This window comes from Camellia sinensis, chromosome 1, assembly GCF_055761805.1.
Source record: "Camellia sinensis isolate YWXY chromosome 1, ASM5576180v1, whole genome shotgun sequence".
In the NCBI taxonomy this organism is placed as follows: Eukaryota; Viridiplantae; Streptophyta; class Magnoliopsida; order Ericales; family Theaceae; genus Camellia; species Camellia sinensis.
The window spans coordinates 200,035,802-200,058,662 of record NC_138961.1 but is presented as its reverse complement, the minus strand read 5'-3'; the positions used below and the strand labels follow the sequence as shown (position 1 = coordinate 200,058,662).

The 22,861-nt window shown below is 33.4% G+C and overlaps 2 protein-coding genes and 1 long non-coding RNA gene across 7 annotated transcripts; all 3 read left to right on the top strand.

Moving 5' to 3' along the window:
* The first annotated feature begins 288 nt into the window (after nucleotides 1-288).
* On the top strand, nucleotides 289-16,451 carry VND1 (vascular related NAC-domain protein 1). Of its 5 annotated transcripts, XM_028234580.2 has the most exons (5): nucleotides 341-523; nucleotides 1,482-1,712; nucleotides 13,062-13,278; nucleotides 13,728-13,999; nucleotides 15,658-16,451. In XM_028234580.2, exons 3-5 carry the CDS (start codon nucleotides 13,116-13,118, stop codon nucleotides 16,291-16,293), a joined length of 1,071 nt encoding a protein of 356 aa, XP_028090381.1. In that variant the 5' UTR covers nucleotides 341-523; nucleotides 1,482-1,712; nucleotides 13,062-13,115; the 3' UTR covers nucleotides 16,294-16,451. The 5 variants fall into 5 exon arrangements, with proteins under 5 accessions (XP_028090380.1, XP_028090381.1, XP_082748647.1 ...); XM_028234579.2 differs by lacking the exon at nucleotides 1,482-1,712 and having other exon boundaries at nucleotides 289-523; XM_082892521.1 differs by lacking the exon at nucleotides 1,482-1,712 and having other exon boundaries at nucleotides 356-523; nucleotides 13,068-13,278.
* On the top strand, nucleotides 2,893-10,548 carry LOC145789246 (callose synthase 5-like). Its single transcript, XM_082892546.1, has 17 exons — nucleotides 2,893-2,922; nucleotides 3,021-3,073; nucleotides 3,188-3,248; nucleotides 3,331-3,412; nucleotides 3,497-3,546; nucleotides 3,712-3,798; nucleotides 4,506-4,628; nucleotides 4,730-4,825; nucleotides 4,913-4,996; nucleotides 5,065-5,225; nucleotides 6,267-6,404; nucleotides 8,313-8,382; nucleotides 9,059-9,401; nucleotides 9,494-9,541; nucleotides 9,672-9,838; nucleotides 9,925-10,006; nucleotides 10,202-10,548. Exons 2-13 carry the CDS (start codon nucleotides 3,045-3,047, stop codon nucleotides 9,059-9,061), a joined length of 984 nt encoding a protein of 327 aa, XP_082748672.1. The 5' UTR covers nucleotides 2,893-2,922; nucleotides 3,021-3,044; the 3' UTR covers nucleotides 9,062-9,401; nucleotides 9,494-9,541; nucleotides 9,672-9,838; nucleotides 9,925-10,006; nucleotides 10,202-10,548.
* Nucleotides 16,452-19,799: 3,348 nt separating the features above from the next.
* On the top strand, nucleotides 19,800-22,595 carry LOC114290645 (uncharacterized). The gene is made up of 3 exons (XR_014342696.1): nucleotides 19,800-20,289; nucleotides 22,017-22,196; nucleotides 22,468-22,595. It is a non-coding gene; the product is annotated as an uncharacterized LOC114290645 (long non-coding RNA).
* Nucleotides 22,596-22,861: the final 266 nt, after the last annotated feature.

The following is a 22,861-nucleotide window of genomic DNA, read 5'->3' as shown; positions in this document are numbered from 1 at the left end:
GTGAAGGTAATTATTGAGCATTTTCTAAGCATAATATAACATTATTTATATAGTGTTCTAAATTAATCATGTACTTAAAGTTTTTACTAATGAAATATATTGACTTATTTTTATTTGATATTAAGAGACAAAAAATTATTTATTTAATATTTGTGACTTTTATTAACTAAAAATATCAAGTAAAGAATGTTACGTATTACTTTTGAGTGTCAAATAATTTTTGAAGATCGGAGAAAGGGAAAAAAAAAATTAATAAAGGGAAGCTAGGTAGTGACGTCAATCAGCTGGGGACAACCATCAACCCATGCGCAATTGAGCGGTCCTCAATTCCTCCCACCCTTTTTTATGCTTCTCTCTCTCTCTCTCTCTCTCTCTCTCCTTCCTAACGGAATTTCTTCTCCAATCTTTCTCTCTCTCTGATTGGCTTCTGGCTTTGTCTTCTTCTTCTTCTTCTTCTACATTTCTTCTGCCTTACAACACTAAATTACTCTACACAAAGCCAACCAGTACCCATCTCCCTCAGGTAAGCTTTTGCACTGCATGCATGGAAATTAAAATAATTCTTTCTTCTTCTTCTTCTTCTTCTTCTTCTTAGTTCAATCCACAATTCCACATTTAATTTTCAACCCATAATAGTTCACTACTTGTAATCACTAATCTTAACTCAGAGGTTCATAGATCAAGAAGTCTGATCTAGTCCATTGGTTCTATTCCCAGTTCAAAATGGTTTCTTCCTCAGATAATTCTTCTTCAATCTTCATCATCACCACTCTCTCTCTCTCTCTCTCTCTCACACACGCACACACACAGACACACACACTCTCTCTCCATTCTAGTTACGTATAAAGTTTCTTGTATTTCTTCTTTTTTATTTTTATTTTTGGGTAAAGAAGACGATTAAGCATAAAAAGAGTCACCAAGATTGTAATAAGATGACAAGAATGGCCATTTCTCTTCAAGAAATATAGAGATTCACACGACAAAACTCACCTTTCGATATTTCTTCCTAAAACTCTTCCTGGATTACTCTTCCTTTCATAGCTTCACAATTTAATCAAAGTAGAGCTTTTTTGGGGTCTGCTCTACGCTTCTTTAACATCTCTTGTGTTTGTGTCTATCTGTGTGTAACGCAAACAGCTTTATACTATGAATTCACAAAATCTAGGCGAATTTGAAAGCTCAAATTCAAGGATAAATAAATATTTTAGCATTATCGTGCCCCTCTCTTTTCTCTTTCTCATAACCGTTCTCGAATTTCTGGATGTAGTTATGTTACGAACATAAAAATTGAATGCATAAGACATATAAATAAATAAAATTTTATAGAATTTATCATAAAGATCTATTTGTATAAAAATCTTATTCATTCCTATAGATTATGTGCGTAATTCTGTAATCGATTTTTTTTATTTATTTATAATTTTAGAGTTAGTCAGCATCATCACTCTCCTTCCTTTTTTCTTTCTCTCTCTATCCTCCAGTTTTTGGGGTGCAGTCAGTCAGCATTATCTCGAACTCTCAGGCCATGAAAGAAAGAGGGTCAGATGTGCCTGGGAAATTCTCGACAGAAAGACAAATGGGTCAGAGTACCGTTTCAGAAATGAGACATTAGACCTGCAACCAAAGAGTGCTATCTCTCCCTTTTTTTTTTTTGGGTTCTCTTTTCTTTTTAGTCTTCCAATGGCAGAGAGTGCTTCGATCAAATGAAAACGGTGCTCTTTCTTTTTGTCTCCCTCTACTCTCATTTCCCAACCCTTTTCTCTTTCAAGCAACGCATGCTTGGTTGTGTGGATTACATCATCCACCTTCTCCATTTGGCTATTCAACCTTTCTACTAATTACTTACCCAAAAAAAAAACCTTTCTACTAATTACTTAAAACAACAATAAGAAGGATGTTTGTTTGCTACTACATCAAACTTGCATTTCACTACAAGAAAATTTAGATTTAACGGCGTTTATTTAACGGCGTTTAAAAAAATGCCTCTATTTTTAACATTTAACGGCGTTTTCATAAACGTCGCATTTTTCTGTTTAACAATACGACACCGTTTTAATTTCAAAGTCGTTTTGAAAACGCCTTCGAATGTCTTTTTTTATTTTTTATTTTTTTAACATATGAACATAAAGTAGCGTGTTCTCTCAGTCCCCGTCTTTCTGAAACCTTGATTTCACTCTCTCTCTTCTCTTCAAACTCCGTATTTGTAGAACCGCAGCTTAACCCCTTTGTATTTGCAGATCGATTCATCTACTTGTAGATCGATTCAAGTATTATTCACTCTCAGTCTTGCTCTCTCTTTCTCTAAACCCTTGATTTCACTCTCTCTAGCTTCAAACCCCTTCGTTTCAGAGACAACCCTTCATATTTGTAGAACCATAGCTGAACCCCTTCGTATTTGCAGATTGATTCAAGTATTCATAGATTGATTCAAGCCTCTTCTCTAGTTCGTGTTTGCGTTCGCGTTCGCAGCTCTTTCTTCATAGTAAGTGTTGATCAGTCTCATCTCGATCTTCTTACTGACGGAATCTTTCGATTCAAGTATGCTAGGTTTGATCTACTTTATCATTCTGAGATCAGATTGAAGATCTATTGATTCGATTCAAGTATGGTAAGTTTCGATTGAAGATCTATTGATCGATTGAAGATCATAATGTGCATTGTAGATGTTAAAATTGAACACAAAATACATACACACATATATATGAATAGAAGAACATAGTCTGTCCTCCAAACCCCTGCTGTAATGAGATGTAACTTTAAATCACTAATATTTTTTTAGGTTTTCCATATGTTATTGCTTAGAAGAACATAGTCTGTCCTCCAAACCCCTGCTGTAATGTTCAATTTTTGTGTTACTACCTCTCTAGTTTGTAGTACTCTGATTCTATTGCTTCATGTTTTTATCCTAAAATTAGAAACACTGTATGGAGATCTGAACTTTCTTTAGTTAAATTTTCTTATCATCAAGCTATAAATAAAAGTTTCATCTCTTGAATGACTTTGTTCATTTTTTTTTGCAGCCCAGAATTTATGTTGGGCGGGGAATGCATGAAAGTCAATTTGCACTTATAAAGTGAGGTTGGCAAGGACTCGTATCTTATTCTGATTGTCTACTGTTGTAAATGTTCTTTGTTTAGTTGCTTGAAATAGGCTTCATTGTTTAAATAAATTTGTTCACCAATTTCAGGTATACTCTTTTCTGGGTGTTACTTCTCTGTTCCAAATTCACATTTAGTTTTTTCATCCAGGTATTGACATTAACCTTTTTAATATATTGGATATGACGAATACATGGGTTCTATTTTAAAAATTTGGTTATAAATTCCCCAGATAAAACCTCTGGTGAAGCCAACAAAAGATATAATGAGTATTCGTCGTGTTCAGTATACTTGGCATGAGTTTTTCCCAGAAGGTATTCATCTGCTCTTAGTGCTTGCTTTTTGTGCTTTTTCTTCTCAAATTATTCTTTAATGCTGAAAGACTTGAGTCAATGCAGCTCAAAACAACTACGCAGCAGTTCTCTCACTCTGGGCATCTGTAATCTTGGTGTGTCTTACTGTTTGATCTTCTTGTTCAGTTAAAATATTTATAAGTTATTTCATCTCTTGTTTATTTATTTATTTTGTGTGTGTGTATGGTGTTTGTGTGGACAGCAGTTTATATATATTGTTTATGAAAAGTTTCTCATATATTAGTACAAGTCTCATGCAGGTTTATTTTATGGATACTCAAATTTGGTATGCTATTTTCTCAACTCTGTGTGGTGGTGTTATTGGGGCCTTTGATCGTTTAGGAGAGGTGATTCCTTTGAACACAATGGTTTCATGATTTCTATTTATCTTTCATTAATTGCTCATTGAGTACGGTACGTCATTTATAGCATTCTTTCTAGTTGCTTTTTTTTCTTTGTAATTTCTCATTTTAAATGGCCATGCACTGCCATACAATTTTCTGCATACTTTAATGTTCTTGCAACTGTGCTTGGGCCGAGAACTCCAACTAAGGGGCTCTTTTCAGAAATGTAAGCCTTTGCTAAACCTGGGGTCGCGTTATTTGGATTATAGAATGTTGCAATTTTCATTTATATCCAACACATCATTTCTGTTCATGCTTTAGGCTTGTAAGAGAATTATTATATAATAATTTTAGTATTTTTGTATCTTGAGTGCAGAATGATTTTCAAAGGCTATTTTGTTTTTCAAAAAATATTTTTCCGTAGAAGTCAAGACCAGCTAGTTTTGGTAGGCTAATTCATCGATGTTAATTCATCGATGTTAATTTCCTTACTGTCTATTTTTGTCTTGTTGGCTATTTTTCCATTGCTTTTACTCATTTTGAATGACTAACCCTGCACTTTATTCAATTTCATCACTTCATACAACTTGAGATTGATTCAAGTTATTTTTTGGTACTATCAACATTAAATAACTAGAGGCATGACGTCCAAACTATCAGTAGTTAATGTTCATCTTGCTGATTAACAGTCATGTTGACTTCTCTTACAGATACGAACACTAGGCATGCTCAGGTCAAGGTTCCAGTCTTTACCTGGTGCATTCAATACATATTTGGTTCCTTCTGATAAGACTAAGAAAATGGGATTTTCTCTCGCAAAACGTTTTTCTGAGGTTTCGTCTTGTGTTACCACACTTACTGTACAAAAATAAATATCCAGATCTAGTGATTTTATGTTTTTACGAACTTCTTGTTTTTTTTGATGAATGTCTAGGTTACAGCAAGCAAAAGAAGTGAAGCTGCAAAATTTGCTCAGTTATGGAATGAAATAATAGTAAGTTTCCGTGAAGAAGATCTCATAAATGACAGGAAAGGCCCCTTAACTGATTTCTTGTTTTCACCAGGCTATCTATTAATTCCTCGTGCAATTGTACTGAAAGTTTTCATTTATTCCAGGGAGATGGATCTGTTACTAGTTCCTTATTCATCAGATCCTAGCCTGAAACTAATTCAGTGGCCACCTTTTCTGCTTGCGAGCAAGGTCAGTGCGGTGTCCCAAAATTCTTGTGTCTGTTGCTTGTTTTTGTTGTTGACTGTGTACACTTGCAGATTCCGGTCGCATTGGATATGGCGGTCCAATTTCGATCTAAAGATTCTGACCTCTGGAGGCGTATATGTGCGGATGAATATATGAAAAGTGCTGTTATTGAATGCTATGAGTCTTTCAAACTTGTGCTGAATGCTTTGGTTGTTGGAGAAACTGAGAAAAGGTTGCTTTTTGGTACTTCGTTCATCAAGGAATTTAGTGGCTTGAACTAGTCATCCATTGTGATTTGATCATGTACCATATACGTCTTCCAATAATTTTAGTTGTCTATGTATATATCTGCCTGAAGTTTAGGATTTTATTCTATTGATATTATTCTTTATTTTATTTTATTCAATTTCATTATTTTTCTTTTTATTTTTTAATCAGATATGTATCAGACTGAAACTTAAGTTAGTACAAGGAACTAATCAGATGTGACTAAGCCTCCAATTTTAGACTCTTTCTCCATTTTACCACCTTTGTCTCTGTCAAACACCATGTTTGTGTACCTTTGGCACTGAAATCTCTCTCTCTTTCTCTCATCAACTTGCCCATTACAAAGTTTTATTTCCGTCCTTGATCACATTACACTGAAGATTCACATTCTCCATTCACAATTTGAACTTAAAGACACTACAGGAAATTAGAGATTTTACGGCGTTTAATTAACGACGTTTTATGAAACGTCACTGTTTTGAATAATTAACGGCGTTTTTAAAACGTCGCTTTTGTTGTTAATCAAAACGGCCCCGTTTTATGAATAGAAGACGCTTGGAAGCGCCTCCAAATGACGAACCCTATTTTGTCTCTCCACACCTTTATTTTGAAAACCACCGCCGTCAAGTTCGAAGTTATCACTCACTCAAATCTCTCACTCTCTTGCTCTCTCTCGATTCTTCTTCAGAGCGATTGCGATTTCTAAGTTTCTCAGACCCAACCTATCTGAAAAACACTACACTTTCGTTGCAGAGTTGAGTCGGAAAAATGAAATACCTGCTTCAATTTTTGCTGGTCATACTAGACCGTTTGTTGAATCAAATTTGTTGCCCGCATCAGAAAAAAATGGATTTGTTCAAAGAATAATTAGATTGGCTAACCAGGTTATTATTGTAACAGTATTAATTTTTAAAGGCATTGAATCTGTAATAATTTGTTTAATGTTTATTTGTAATAAATGAAATTGATGTGTCTCTCTGTGATCTGTAACTTATTTTTTCTGCAGATATATATTGTTCAAAAGAGTGCAAGAATACAAGACCCCTTTAAAAATACTAAAAGTTCTTCAAATAAAGCAAAGGCTGGTTGTGATTCCTCATCTTTGTCTGCAAAATCACCACTTCAGCATCCTAGAAGGAATATGGTAAGACTCCAAAAGATCTTTTGACTATTGGCTTAGTGAAACATCGTCATAGAATTTATGGGTTTATGTGTGGCTAACCTTTATGCTATATAAGTTTCTTGCTTTAGTGTTTTGCTGTCATTTTGATTTTGGAAACAATCATCACACATTGGTCTTTGCTTTGAGCTTTTCTCAAGATGTTTAGTATATGAAACAAAGATCATATTGCCTTAGAAATGAAGCTTTCTGAACAAGGGATTGCCACTTTGTTGCCAATATCCCTAAAGTGAACAAGCAAAAATCAAATGATTTCACCTTCTTTTTTTTTTCTTTTTTTCTTGCCTTTTCTTGAGAATCAAACATAACTTAGTAGCAACAACCTTCTTTCACACCCCTCACAAAGAGAAAACCAAGTCACCTACCTTAATCATAAGTCATCATTGTCCCATTTCCTTAATCATTCACCATGTGGTTGAAAAGATTTGGCCTGTTTGTATGGAGCCCATTGTTTCACAGAAAATTCTCCTCCCTAGCATACCTTGGTTCTTGGAGAAGTACAAACCATGGACTGTGGTACGAGTCTACCGTCCTAAATACGATTAATTGCTGTCCTTGTTCCATTTTTCTGGTTCAGCATCTGTATATGGGACGATCACCTCCTGTGTTCACAGAAATGAGGGTTCTTCATCAAACCACTGATGACGACCACTTGGTATGTAATACTGTCTTAGTCATGGTGGATTTATGTCAATAATGTTCTAGATGGTGTACTGCTCAGAGATGCGAGAAAACAAGTATGGAGGAAAGACTTTATTGAATGGCAAAAGTTTTAGGTTCTGGAAATACTCAGCTTCCTCATCTGTTTAATGCGTTAAATTGACAGTTTTCAGTTTGTAATGTTCATGGCATTCAATATGAAAAACTTTATTGAGAAGGAAAGAGCAAATTTTGTTTGCTTGGTGTGAAATATGGAAATGCATCCCTTTAGTTTCACGGGAAGTATGAAAAAGATGCTTAAAGATGACTTTCAAACCTTAGTGGACATTTAAGGAGTCATTTGAACCTGAAAATCTTCTGCAAATGGGAATTATGGTATGCCCCGATTTATTGGCCTTCATTGAGAAGATGAAGTGGAAAATGTTCACTGTGAAAAAGAAGCAACAAACAACATCTAGCCTCCTGGAGCAGTAATGATTTTGTCCAAAATGTTCTAAGCAAAGCATATGTGGTCTCAGTTGCACAACAGAAATGATCCACTCAGTTCTGGATTGGAATGGGAGTGAGTTCTTTGGAGCCTTCTTTTATTTTCTTTTTGGGCGTTGGGGAAGGATGAAATTCTCTGTTTTTCAAATTGCACAATAAGGGATGTAAGCTGGGAAATTTTGTTGGCTGCCTTTACTTAGATCACACTCATGAATGTTAGTTGTCATTTTTCCAGTGTTGTAAAAGTGTATATAACCAGAACATAATTTGGGGTGTGTTTTGTCTTTCGTTTATGTATGGGATTCACCTTTGTGGCCTAAATGAAATACTTTCTGGAAGCTTTTGGAAAGCTGTATTTGATGTCTCAACTGTTAGAGCCTTAGACCATATTAGTTTACCGGTTATTTTCTCCATTTATTTTGAATTTCTCAGATATTATCTTAGATAGAGCGTGCAAATTATAAAGCTTTACGCTTTTAAGACAAATTCTTGCAGCACACAGCTCATTTTGGCAGCCTTGAAGCTGAGAGTGACTGTTTACTTTTGGTCTCCTTTGAGGCTGTAGTTTCTATTGCTCTACGGCTGACTTTTGGATTGTTCTTGCAAAATATGTGAAGTTTTTCTCTTATCCCTTTTTTCCTTTTGTTGAATATCACATATGATATTCTCATAAGAATCTTTAAGTATAACCCTGTTTCATGATTTCTTGTGTCTTTCGATTTCTAGTCCTGAAGATTTTGGATCAGAAGTGTATGGCTATGCTCAGCACTGTCACTCGTTGCCAAGACATGATAACGTATGCTACATGTTTTTCAACTCATGCTATTCTTTAATAGTATAATTCACTTAAGAAACTTTTGAATATCTGTGCTAGTGCCTCATTAACACTAAAAAGTTGGGAATTTCCAAGTGCATTTTTTTCTTTAAAATTTAAATTAATCTATATCATGTCCATCATGCTAAATTGAAGATTCATACAATGCTATGTCGTTCGCAATGAAATTGTATTTTGGTCCTCACAATATATCAAAGTGATCTTTCTAGCTAGTTTCTTATTTATGTAGTTATTTATTATTATTTAATTTTTATAGTTGAATTGGGACTCTATGCTAGATTGCAAGCCTTACCATCTTTTCATAGGAGTGAGTGATACGAGGATGGGTAGTCATCATCACATGGCATTTTCTAGTTATTTTTTTAAATTAAAATTTTTGTTTTGAAGTGATTTGAATCATTTGGTTAGACATATTGGTTGTAGGTGGATCCATGCTGGAAAAGACCTGATGTAGTTTGATTAACCAGTTAATTTCAAAAATGCTGCTTTTATAGACCAGAATTTAATCATTCAGGGCGTTATGTACTTTTTACTAGCTGTTCTATTCTATAAGATTGATGTTGATCAAAGAAGATAGTAGTAGTGTCTTTTAAAGTTAAATGTTGCCTGCACTAATGATTCTATGAATTCATTTCAGTGAGATGATTACCTGTGCTGTTACTGAAGGGGATGACAATCACGGTGAGTGCTTTCACTACTTTGTATAATGTGACCTGTTCTGTTCAAGATTTTAGGATGTTCTGGGAAGGTTCTCTACTCAAACTACTTGACAGCCTGCTTTTGGATAGTGAGCCCTTGGGGTCAAGAAACAAGTATTTCTTTGGCTTTTGTTTGTTCAGTTTGAAATGGACTACAGTATTAAAATGTTTTCAATCAAGTTGTTTAGATTATTGATTAGATTCAAGTTTGGGAGGTTTGACCTTCTGGATTCCCGGAGTTAAGCAATGCTGGTTATGCGGCACCTTAGATCCTATCACAAGGTAATTTATGTAATTGATTGAAGATCGCTGGAAGTAGCATCAAGTTATATAGACAAGCATCTTCTCATTGTTGTGTCATAATTCCTTCACAGGAAAATGCATTGGAATGTGTCCAAAGAGTTATAGGAAAACAAGGCAAAGTAACGAGTTGTTTGTTGCCTATGGTTTTAATGAATGCTTATAAAATATAATTCGCCTTGAAGTTTGTTTTTATGTTACAGAAGATAGTTCCTCTTTCTTATCAATTTTTTTTTCTGTTTCCTTTGCCAGAGCTGCTGTTACACATGGGGTAAAGATTGTGGCATGGTATGTAAAAGTGAGAAGTTAAGAGTATATCATATATTCCTTTACATTCGTTTTTGTTATTTATGGATGACTTAGTGGAATCCAGTGATATGATCACATCACAGTTCGTCATCCTGACAGAAAGCAACTCTGTAAGTCTTGTGGTTAACTGGTTCATTTTTCAAGTTTCAACATTTGCATTAGTTTTATTGTTCAAGATTTCTTTTTCGTAACTCAGGTTGTAGGAACTCCAAGTTATATGTGCCCTGAGCTTCTTGCTGACATACCTTATGGCTCTAAGTCAGACATTTGGTCCTTGGGTAAGTGTATACACAAATGTCACATAAATACATATATAAGTTATAATGCAATCATGAATGCAAGTTGCAACTTGGCATATTTTTGATGCCTATGAAAATTTAGATTTTTCCTCGTGAGGAATTGTGTTCTTATTTGTATATTGTGGCCTTTAATTAGTGTCTTAATCTAATCCTTGCTCTATTTTTGTTTTCCAGTCAGGCCCTCATCAAAAGCATGCTGCGGAGAAAACCCAGAACTTCGGCCGAGTTTATTTCCTGTTCTTTATTCTTTTTTTAACACTTTCCGAAAATGTTTTACGTAGGAGAAACATTAATATAAGCATGCGAATGATTTGCCATTGCCTTAGATAATCTAAATGATTCCTAATTCATTAATTAGGACTCAGCTAGTTGTGGTTGTTCTAGCTAATATATTGCCATTCATAGTCATCGGCATAAGCCTTTTCTAGTAAGTTTCTCTAATAATTTTAAATCCCTGTAATGTATCTTCCAAAATTCGAAGCCAAGACATTTTTAAGGTACTTATTGGTTTTATGTTTCAATTGGATTTAACTTTTGTGGCTTTGTATATAAGGTAGTAATTTTTTGATTGAGAATTGTGAATTCAATTTTTGGATATGTTATTTTGTGGAAAAATTAATGCTATATTAAATTGAATCGGAAAGTGAATTAATACTATATTTGTTATTTGAATGGGAGTTATTATTTCATATTAGTGTTATTTAGTTTTATTATTGGTGTTCTTTTAGTTCAATCACATAAAATTAGCACAATTTCAAAACCAAAAAAAAAAAAGAAAGATAAGACGGCGTTTTTCAAATGCCACTATAACGGTTGGAATTTTTAAAATTAAAAAAACCTATGAAGGCGTTTTAAAAACGTCGCTAAAAGCATACTGACGTCACAGTATTGTTAGGGCAGGGCATTTGGCGGCGTTTTTAAAAACGCCGCCTATACTAATACAGCGACGTTTTCCAAACGCCATAAAGTTATAGCGACGGCCGCGTCATCGGCGCTTGGTATTAAACGTCACAAAAAGTATTGGCGACGTTTTTAGTACCTATAGCGGCGTTTTTTAAACGCCGCTAAAAGCCTAATTTCCAGCAGTGTTTGTCTTGCTTTCCAAAAAATTAAAAAAAAATAAAAATAATAATTAGTCATTGGTGAACGTTTTCTTTTGAAGTAAAATATGCATGCTCAACTAAATCATTTCTCTATATTAATTTTGTATTTACATATGAAAATTTTTAATCAGACAACTTTATTACATAAAATGAGTCTTACAAACTGTGTGACTCACCCCATATGAAATAATTGCATCAATTCTGTGATTGAATTTTGTATATAAAAAAATTGTTTTCATATTATACTTGTTAATAGATTTAAGAGTCAAAAGTAGGGACTGAGGGTTGCTGCTGTGTTCACAACAGTTCTAGTGTGAGGGCCTTTAGGAGTATTTTTCAAGCTTATTTTGATGATCCAAATCGTTTATATTGTAAAGTTTGTCGAGTATATTATCCATATAAAAAATTAAATTAACTAGATATCGATAGCCCCATAATCGAGTCCTAATTATTTTTTAAAATCATATTAACAGTTGAACTCCCAAAACTAGTGTGGTTAAAAGAAAGTTAATTCAATGTTTTTTTTTTCTTTTATCTTTTCAATTTTTGGGTCCACTTACTTTTTTATAAATATTTTATTTGAGTATAAAAAATAGTATGTATTTAAAAAAATATTCAAAAAAATGCATAAAATTTGAATTTATTGTGTACATTAAATTTAAATGTTACGTATGTTACTCTCAAAATTAATTTGATATATATATTTTAAAGTTTACTTATTGTTCTAAAGATTAATAATACAGAAATAAATTTTTGATACACAATAATATGGTTTCTTGTGGCTCCTTTTTTTTGGGGGCATGTAATTGTGGCTCCTTCATTGTGAATCAAAATATCAACTATTATGTTCATAATTTTATAAATATCAGACACATTATTTTGAATATATTTTTTTATATAAATTTTAAGTAAATGCTAACAAGCGTAATAAAAAAATATTTTAAAATTATTAAATTTAGCAATAAATATTTAGAGATCTATATATTATATATATATATATATATATTTTGGTACGCTTGGTACACTCATTAACGAGACCCTAAATTTTTATTTATAAACAAATCAATTTTCTTTTCTTCTAATAAATACAGAACATGTGTTTCATATTAATAATGTTGGGGATGTAAACCCCGTTCATGAAGCATCATTTCGACCATTCACCAGCACAAGACAACATCATTACCACGAACCTCTACTTGTCCGTTTCTTATTTCATTCAGACCTTGCACTGGAGAGGCCACACCCACAACACCTCTCTCTCTCTCTCTCTCTCTCTCTCTCTCTCGGTTTTTATCAAACAAAAACAAAAAGCCTCATCATTTGGCTTCTTCTCTCATCCCCATAACTCATCATTATACGTGTAAAAATTGGCTTTGTTAATTTAACACGCGCTTATTTGCTTTCACAGGTTTAAATGTGGTGGGTGTTTGCTCACCACCAAATGAGTTTATCATTATATCTGATTACACTTGTCATCTTTTAATTTGTAGCCTTCATTATTTCTTCAATAATTTTTCTATTTACATATAAACGAATCATATGATCCGACATAATTCTGTCGCATATACATGAGATTCAGAAATAAAAAGTAAGACCGACTACATTTGAAAGGATTGTATCTGATTTTATAATCGGTTGTTGTATAACTAGATTATATTTTCTGAAAAAACACTATTCATGCAAAATGGCATTTTCGTAAATAATTATTATTTAAATAAACATTTTATTTTAAAATCAATATCATGCTATATAGACATTTGAATTCACTACTCATTTCTTTCTGTTCTACTTTTTAAGCTTTTTGTGCTGCTATTTTTGTTTCTCTCTTCGCTCTTCTCTCTTTTACATGTTTTTGTTACCGTTATGATTCAAAGATGATGGAGTAAAGGAATGTGGTGATGATCATGGTGATGGTGTTGAATTTGATGCAGTAGAAGTAGCAGTAGCAGTAGCAGCAGCAGCAGCAGGAAGTAGAGGTGGTTGTGATGGACACCATGGAATCATGCGTTCCACCTGGATTCCGGTTTCATCCCACAGATGAGGAGCTTGTAGGGTACTACCTAAAGAAGAAGATCGCGTCACAGAAGATTGATCTTGATGTTATACGAGACATTGATCTGTATAGGATTGAACCATGGGATCTACAAGGTACTGAATATATATATATATATATACACACATATAATTCCCTCATAGATTGTCTTCTTCATATTAGGGTTTCTGTTGTGATGCATCATTCTCTAGATAATTAAGTCTAACATGAACTCAGTTCAGCTTCGATCTATCTTATATAAAGTTTCGGGGCAGTTTGACTCAATAATACGACTTGTTGTTAACGTCTTTTCCTAATACGAGTCAAGAAAATAGAGTATTTCTAGAAATGGAATGAGGTGATATATATTTTGCAGTCCTTACATCCCGCGCTATCAAATGACTCGTGCACTACTGAGGATTCGTCATTGTTGTTGTTATTTATTTTATTTTTTAAAAGTTTATTGCACCCCGCTAATGGATTTGCGTCGTCAAACCAATCTGAAGCTCTGAACTAGCCTTGGGTTAATATGTGAATTTAATGGATTTTGAATGGCAACTTGCAGAGAGGTGCAGAATTGGGTATGAAGAGCAAAACGAGTGGTATTTCTTCAGCCACAAGGATAAGAAGTATCCGACTGGGACGAGGACCAACAGAGCCACCATGGCCGGCTTTTGGAAGGCGACAGGAAGAGACAAGGCGGTATACGATAAGTCAAAGCTCATCGGCATGCGAAAAACCCTCGTCTTTTACAAAGGCCGGGCACCGAATGGACAAAAGACTGACTGGATCATGCATGAGTATAGGCTAGAATCTGAAGAGAATGGTCCTCCACAGGCAAGCACATTCTCTCTTTCTCCGATTATTAAAAAACCCTTTTTAGTACTCTCTCTTCTCTTCTCTATCCTTCAATCTTACCAAATGGGTATGAGTGAGAAAGTCCTCTCTCTCTCTCTCTCTCTCTCTCTCTCTCTCTCTCAAACACGAGTAATCATCCAGTCTTCTAATAGCGCTGTTTGCTGTGCATCCGCCATTTACATACTCGAAAAATAAGGATACTAGTAGAGAAACCATTAAATACAATTAATCTGATATTTAGTCACATAATTTTCTGAACCCATGTGATAATTTCTGCTCTCCCAAGGTAGAGCTATTAAAATGATACAAACTTTTGAATACTTGTTCTTGAAAGAAATCCCGAACTCTAATTATTCTGATCATCTTCGGATTCAACAAAATTAATCCCAAAAACAAAAACAAAAAAAGAAAAAGAAAAAGCAAAGTAAAAAGTGCATTCAAATTAAGCCTAACATTTAAAAGACTTGAAATTTCATTTTATTCTTTTTTGAGTTCTCATATACTTTCCACGAGCCCCTTTTTTTCCAATTTGTGTGGTACGAAATCACTAGTGCTTTTTTATTCAAAAAAAAGAAGAAGAAATCACTAGTGCTTTTCATGCATGTTCCATAACCGTAGTGTCACTGTGTGTGTTTGGAAGGAAAGATGATGACTTTAAACATCTCTACAAGTCAAAAGTTAGAGGTACTTTTAGAGCAAATGAGTTGCCTTCTTCTTCCAAGTCCTTTATCTACTAGGATGAGCTTTTCCTGGCTAGCTCATTCAAACTTGTCAAAAAGAAAAATTCCCAATTCTCTACTCAATTCAGCATGTACCTTTGACTACTCATCTACTACTCTTTAGCAAGCAGAAAGAAGACGAACAAAAAGCAAAAGGAAGTTAGAAAAGATCCAACAAATGAAAAGAAATTAGTTCCCCCCCCCCCCTCCCCCCTCCCCTTTCAAAAAAGTATATAGAATTTGAACTGTGTTTGATCAGCTTTGTTCTAAATGTGATTCAAACCATGTCAAATTTAAATTTACACCATAAATTGAATACTTGTGTTGATCATATTTATTCTAAGTGTAACTCAAATCACATCAAGTATAAATTTATACCAGAGATTGAATATTTGGGTATTTTTCTAAGTATTTTTTTTTTACATTGCATTTATGTTTTCCAATTGAACTATTCCCAAGAATTAAAAGAAAAATAAAAACATGATATATATATATATTATCCTACTCAAATTATTTTAAAAAAAAAGTCATACAAATTTTTTTTTTTAATCTATAATGATGTGAGAGATTTGTGTACTATCATTTAAAAAATAAAGAATAACTCTAAGAACACAAAAAGTAATGTACATAGATCGGTAAAAGTTTTTAAAAGTGGATCCCATTAAAAAAAAAAAAAATAATGTGTAAAATTTCTTATCCATTAATGTACATTATGTGTTTTTTTTTTTTTTTTTTTTTTTTTTTTTTTTTAATTTAATTTTTTTGTTAGTATCAAAAGTAAAAAAATAAAAGTTTATCAAAGTTGAAAATACCAATGTCATATCATTTCCGAATGAAATTCTGTATAAAATTTCTATTTTGTGAATCATCTTCCTATACACATTCCTCCATTTTATTGACTTGGTCAAGCTCTTGCAGGAAGAAGGGTGGGTGGTTTGCCGAGCATTCAAGAAGAGAGCAACAGCCCAAACTAAGAACATGGAAGCATGGGACTCAACCTACTTCTACGACGAACCAAGCGTAGTGAGCTCAGTTGTCGATCCAATTGATTACGTCGCAAGGCAGCCCCAAAACCATAATCAAAACTTCTTTGCCCAGAGTTTCTTATGCAAGCAAGAGTTAGAAGCAGAAAATAATTTAAATTTCATGCAGTCTGATCAGTTCATTCAGCTTCCTCAGCTAGAGAGCCCGTCAATGCCATTAATAAAGCGGCCAAGCTCTTCAATATCTCTGATATCAGAAAACAACGATGAAGACGATCAAACAAGAGTGTATGACGACAACAACAACAACAATAATAAGAACAAGAAAGTGACAGATTGGAGAGCTCTAGACAAGTTTGTGGCTTCTCAGTTGAGTCAAGAGGACAGATATGAGAATGATCATCGTCATCGTCATGGAGTGTCGAGCTTTGGAGGGCATGGTGATGATTCGGATATGGCGCTAATGTTGTTGCAGAGTGGTAGGGACGAAGAAGACGGGAACAACAAGTTAAATGGGTTCTTGAGTTCGAGCTCGGACTGCGACATTGGAATTTGCATATTTGATAAATGAATAAATGAGGTTAGAGATGAAGACTTTTTATTTTTATTTTATTATTGATATAACGCTTGATGTTTTAAGACATATTCTGTAAAATTATGGTTGTGTGAATGAGTGAACAAAAAAATCTCCCTCTTTCTATAAGGTTTTAAATATTGGTACCAGAAAAAGAATCCATATTGCATCAATCATACAATTCATAATTGTGTGAAGTACTTGTGGATTTTTAAAATCATCAACGAAAAAAAATAAATTATGTTTTATAACAGCCAAATCAATCATATTAGTTATGAATTCACTTCATCGATTGTCACCTAATATGCTTGCCATTTTATTTTTACTAATATTGAATTCTAAAAAAATTGGTATTTGATATCAGAATACTAAATAAAAAAGGTTCCACACCCAATATGTATCGTGGCCAACATTTTGTATTTGGTATCAGAAGACTAAAAAAAAAAAAAAGGAGAAATAACAGACGAGTGAAAGTTTCAAAAATAAATTATAAACTAGTAAAAACCTAATAATGAAAGTGTTAATGAAAATTCGGTTTGAACCTAATCGATAGTGATTGATCAATAGATTTAAATAGATTTTAAATAAACATAAAAAGATCAGACTTTATGATTGAGTTTTATGTCTTAAATAGATTAAGAATTTCTCTGAAGGTAATTAATTAAAGAAGGATTTGAACAGAAAAGAAAATATATTTATTCAATTAAATTGTTACTTGCTATCAGTTATAAGAACTCAAAAAAGAATAAAGAAGTAAAAGTGGGGATTGGAAAAAAGTTATTACTAATCTACTCCTAACAATTGCTAAGTTAAACTACTCCTAGATAAATATTACGTTTTTGTGAATAGTGGTTGAGATGATATTTGTATCTCTCTTGGCCTATGCTCAGCCACATAAGAGAAAGAGATAACCTAAGCCTATGATTTCCTCAACAAGCTCATGATTTTCTCAACATTATCCATATAAGCATTTTGCAGATTTGATGCTTGATTTGATCTTTACTCCTTAATCTCAACAACTAACTGTCAAATTGTTGCCATTGATAACTTTCTGACCCTCCATTTAACATATCATCATGCCACGTCCCTAACACATCTGTTATGTCACATTAGCATGTCTACCGATAGAAATAAAAATAATAAAAACAAATGTGGTCAAAGTTATTCTTTGAAAATTGTTTATGATTTCAATCGATAAACCATAATGGAACTTGGCCATAATTAATAGGTCACAATCGACAAAAAAAATAAAATACGGTGCAAACAAATATTAAAAATTTTCATGTATTGATAATATATTTTTGTATTACCACTGGATGCTAATTCTCACCCACCCTCCCACCCCCACCCAAAAACATATGGATAGACCTTTACTCGTATTTAAAACTATACTCATAACCCCATATTTTTTGTATTGAAAGGCTAAAAATGTACCGTGTCACAAAGATGGAGTGTTGTGTAGACAGAAACCTATATCAAGTGTTTGTATCTAGTTCTATGAATAATATCCATTTTTTAGCATTAGTGACTTTGCTGGATTAGTTTTAGTTAGGTTTTTAATTGGTAATCATGTTTGACAAAACTCATTTTAATTGTAATTTTATTTGATATTTTATTTCAGTGAAGTTATAAGTATTTAGATGTGAATCCAACCCAAATTGTACCAATGAAGAGGAGTTTGTGAATCCTTTCATGTTTGTGATTTTAGCCCAGTCGAAATTGTTTGACTGCTCAAGCGGTCATTTGTGCACTCGAGTGAAGAAACAAATCATCTAGTATTTTTGCAGAGCACCTGAATTTTTGGAAAGAAACACTACAACAGAAGTAATCTATAGTGACGAAAAGTAGTGAAGAAAATAAATTTCGTCACTAAATAAGAATAATCCGTGACGAATTACAAAATTTTGTCACATATAATAAAAAAATAAAAATAATAGGTGACGAAATTTATTTTCGTCAACAAATACTTCTTTTTAGGTGAGGAAAAATTAAGTTTCGTCACCGAAGGTTTTTCCGTCAATTTTTTTTTTTGGTGGCGCCAAAATTTTGCGACTTTTGATGAGAAAAAAATTTGTCACTAATTATAAAATTATTAGTGAGGAATATATTTTCGTCACCAATAATTATATATATATATATATATATATTTTGAGAAACTTGATTTTAAATATTTTAAGACCACTTGGTGAGACATATAGTTTTATCACTAATAATTTTTAATATTTTGAGGCTTTTTAGTGAGGAAATTATTTTGTCATTAATTTTGGAAGGGCAAGTTTTGACATATTGGGCGGTAATGAAAAAAAATAGACTGCTAACTTTTTCTCTCCCCTCCCCCCCTCTCTTTATTGTTTATCAATTTTCCTTTCCGCTCTTTCTCTCTCTCTCTCTCTCTCAAAACAAAACACAAGTTAATTAGCTCTCTAAGTAACCTTTGGTGACGAAAGTAGTGAAGAAACTAACTACGAATAATCCGTGACGAATTATAAAATTTTGTCACATATAATAAAAAAGTAAAAATAATAGGTGACGAAATTTATTTTCGTCAATAAATACTTCTTTTTAGGTGAGGAAAATTAAATTTCGTCACTAAAGGTTTTTTCTCTAATTTTTTTGGGTGGTGCCAAAATTTTGAGACTTTTGGTGAGAACAAAATTTGTTACCAATTATAAAATTATTAGTGAGAAATATATTTTTGTCACCAATAGTTTTAAATATTTTTTTTGAAAAAATTGATTTTAAATATTTTGAAACTATTTGACGAAGAATATACTTTTTTCATCAATAATTTTAACATTTTAAAATTTTTGGGGAGAAAATTATTTTATCACCAATTTTGGAGGGAGAACTTTGTGATATTGGCGGCAATGAAAAAAAAAAAAAACCTACTAATTCCCCTTCTTTTTTTTTGGTGCTTCAGTTTTCTTCTCATCCCTCTCTTGTAAAACACATGTTCTTTGCCTTTAGCCCCCCTTCTCCTCATTCAGTGCCGCCACCAACGTCACCCGTTCTCCTCCTCCAGTGCCGCCACCGATGTCACCCGTGTTCTCTTCCAAGTAATCGTTAGTGCTGTCGACGTCGCTTATTCGATTATTTCTCTCTCTCTCTCTCTCTCTCTCTCTTCGTTAGTGCTGTCGACGTCGCTTATTCGATTATTTCTCTATTTCTCTCTCTCTCTCTCTCTCTCTCTCTCTCTCAATTTCTCTTTTTTTCAATCTTTGTTTTTCCTAATTTTCAAAACTAAATTCATTATTTTCCCTAAGTTTGAAAACTACTGAGACACATATAGTGTCCCATATATTATTTCTTCAGACTAGTTATGAAAAAATGAGTGCTTGAATATAGATTTGTTAAGTTAATAACTCGTTAATGCTATTTGCTTTATATGCAATTAATGGAAAATATTAAACGTAGCAGATTTACTAAAAAAATAAAGATCAAGGGCACATATAAATTCTAGATAAATGTATTTTATGTACCTCAATTAGGGATTGCCAATATGTTAAAATGTATTTTATGTATCTTGATTAGGGATCGCCAATATGCTTATTGGGTTATTAAAGCCATGAATGTGGATTTTTCGCTCTTTTCAGTGCTATTGTGGCATTTATAATTCTTCTATCCCTTTATTGTTGTTTAATTAACAAGATACACTAACTCTTGCCTCTTTGGTTCTAGTGGGTTAAAATGATAAAGTAACGTAGAAGAAAGAGAGAGACAAGAAATAGGGTTTCAAAATTCGTTGGAAGGGAAAAGGGGTTCTTTAAACCTTGTTTTGATTGACTGCTAATTAACCGAATAGCTGTGGTGATTGAAGGCGAACACGGCGGTCCTGAAGCCCTTTCGAGGTTCTTCAAAGCTTTACGGCAGTGTCCCAAAACAGAGAGAGGATCACAGCCGAACGATGCACTCAAAATAGAGAGAGGATCAAAATCAATTGCTGTGAGAGGCGAACGGTGCACTCATATCTTCAGTGGCGAGACTAGTTCGACGGTAAGGCACTCATCTCATCTCTCTTCTCTTCTTTTCGCTGTGAGAGGCTGCTATTGCTGTTGTTATATATATATACTAGAACACTTGACAATAGGCTTGAACTTGTACTTAGTGATGCTTGTATCTGGGGCTGCTTCAAAGCTGAAGAACCCCCATTTTCTTTCCTGTTCTGATTGAATTCTTCAAAAGTTGGAAACTTGAATTTGAAAGAGAACTCGGGTGTCTGTTTTTGGTCAAACCCATCTGAAAATTCATTTGTCTTCTTGTTTGGATTCGACCCCTGTATATCCATGGTTGTAACTCTGTTTTTGGCTCAATAGGAATCGAATCTTTAAGACTGTTTTCTGTAGAAGAAACCTCTGATTGGTTTGAATTGTCTGCTGATGACCTGTCATTTCTTTTGAATCTGCAACAAACAAAAAAATCAGAAACAACGTAAGATTTTAAAACAAGTAAGATTTTTTAATTACCATAAAAATAGAAATAGAAAATTGAAGACAAGAGTTTTGAAATACCTAATAAGGTATCTCTTAAAGAAATTGAAAAGAGGAAAAAAATAGGTGGAGACAGAAGTAGAAAATGTCGACAAAGAGAACAATTTTTTGGTACAAGAACTGTGCATCAGAACCCATATCCACTGACTCGAAATGGGTATAAACCACGCAATTAAGCATTCATTTTCTTATGCCAAACAAAGGGAACATGATGACTAAATTGCTGATAGCTTCTGGTGGACAATAGAGATAACTGAATAGAAATGGGAGGTTGTTTCTGCTGCTGTTCTAAAGGACGGGGATTGAACAGATCGCCACCATTCTATCATGTCAATAATATCTCTCCCTTACACAAGATTATTTTAATTTTTTGGTATCAACTGATCCTAACCTTTATAGCTTTAGCAGAATTTTGTGCCTAGCATAATCTTGGTTTACGTGGTATAGTTGTTTTTCATATAGGGTGAAACATCATTTTGTTATCTAGAATTTATTCTATTTTTGGATTCAGCTACTTAATGAGATAATACGGAACTCGAATTTCTTACTTTACTGTCATTTGCCAATGGTTACTTGTATTGAAGTGAACCATGTGATGCTTTTTTCCCTTTTTAATCAGTAATTGTATAGTTCAGACTTAATTTTATTAGGTTTTGGTGCAGAAACTGCAATTTTGTTTCCTTATGCAAGCTCTTGTCAGCTAGAAGGTATGAGGGATATTTAGTTGCTTTTGAACTTGGGAATTCGAGGCTTTCCCCAAGTCTAGCGTGAACTAGATTTGCTATAAACTATTTGAAGAACTTGGTGGACATGTTCATTCATTTTCCTTTTTCATCAATTGTGTTCTTTTTAATCTTTATTATCTTGGTTGCGCATACATGATTGAAGAGTTGCGATGCTAACAACTCTAGTTGTTTTTTACACTATGACCATATGATGTAGTTGCAAACTATTCATCATGATCACCAATGCTATGAGGATCCTCTTTTTCACCATGTCATGTAGATGCTAAGCTGGAAAATTTTCAACATGATCATGGATCCTATGAGAATCTTCTTTATGTCTATACTAAATGAGAATCGATTTTTATCTCATACATACAAGCCTTTCACATTTTATTGGAACTAAACCAATGTAGCCTTTCACATTTATTTGTCTATTGTAAATAAATTCTATACGATTGGTTAAGTGGTATTACTATCTGATTTTTTTTTGTTTGTTTGTTCTGTGCAGTGGGCTCTTACTGGAGAATCACTTCTTGTCACCAAGAGGACAGGTGATGAAGTCTTTTCTGGTTCAACATGTAAGCAAGGAGAGATTGAAGCTGTAGTGATAGCAACTGGAGTTCACTCTTTCTTTGGAAAAGCTGCACATCTAGTTGATTCCATTGAAAGTATTAGTCATTTCCAGAAGGTGATTAAGAAACCTATCATTGTTGAGCTATGCCTCTTGCCTTGTACATGGCAACTTAGAAATACTGCAACATGGAGTAGAGTTCCATAAGTAATTTAAGACTATGTAAAATGCAAGAAATTTCACACCAGGACAAGGCAACCTGAAACTTGTTAACAATTAAAACTCCTTGAATATAAATAAGTTATGAGAGTATTGAAGTTTCCATCAAAATTTCAAACAAAACCTTGTTTCCAAACATTGTGAGAAATGTAAAATGTTTTTCCTGCAGGTTCTTACTGCCATTGGGAATTTCTGCATTTGTTCTATAGTTGTGGGGAGGATTCTAGAAATCATTGTCATGTACCACATACAGCTCCGTTCATACAGAGATGGAATCAATAACCTTCTTGTTCTATTGATTGGAGGAATACCTATAGCTATGCCAACAGTATTATCTGTCACACTCGCAATTGGTTCTCATCGACTCTCTCAACAGGTACAGCTCCTAATTGAGGCATCATTGTTTGTCACACACAAATAATTAATACAAACTCAAAATAATTCATGTAAGAGCCATAATAGAAGAATCTTAAGCTCAAATTTCAATGCTAACTACATAACAACTCTTTATTCTTTTAATTTTTCCTTTTTTTTTTCCTTCTGTTACCTAAAGGGCGCCAATA

Bases quoted from the DNA above. Each gene is read 5' to 3' on its own strand.
- LOC145789246 (XM_082892546.1), top strand. From the start codon at position 3,045: ATGCATGAAAGTCAATTTGCACTTATAAA. The intron at 3,074-3,187 runs GTGAGGTTGGCA...CACCAATTTCAG, and splicing joins AGTCAATTTGCACTTATAAA to GTATACTCTTTTCTGGGTGT. The intron at 6,405-8,312 runs GTAAGACTCCAA...TTCGATTTCTAG, and splicing joins AGCATCCTAGAAGGAATATG to TCCTGAAGATTTTGGATCAG.
- VND1 (XM_028234579.2), top strand. From the start codon at position 13,116: ATGGACACCATGGAATCATGCGTTCCACCTGGATTCCGGTTTCATCCC. The intron at 13,279-13,727 runs GTACTGAATATA...GGCAACTTGCAG, and splicing joins TGAACCATGGGATCTACAAG to AGAGGTGCAGAATTGGGTAT. The intron at 14,000-15,657 runs GCAAGCACATTC...AAGCTCTTGCAG, and splicing joins AAGAGAATGGTCCTCCACAG to GAAGAAGGGTGGGTGGTTTG.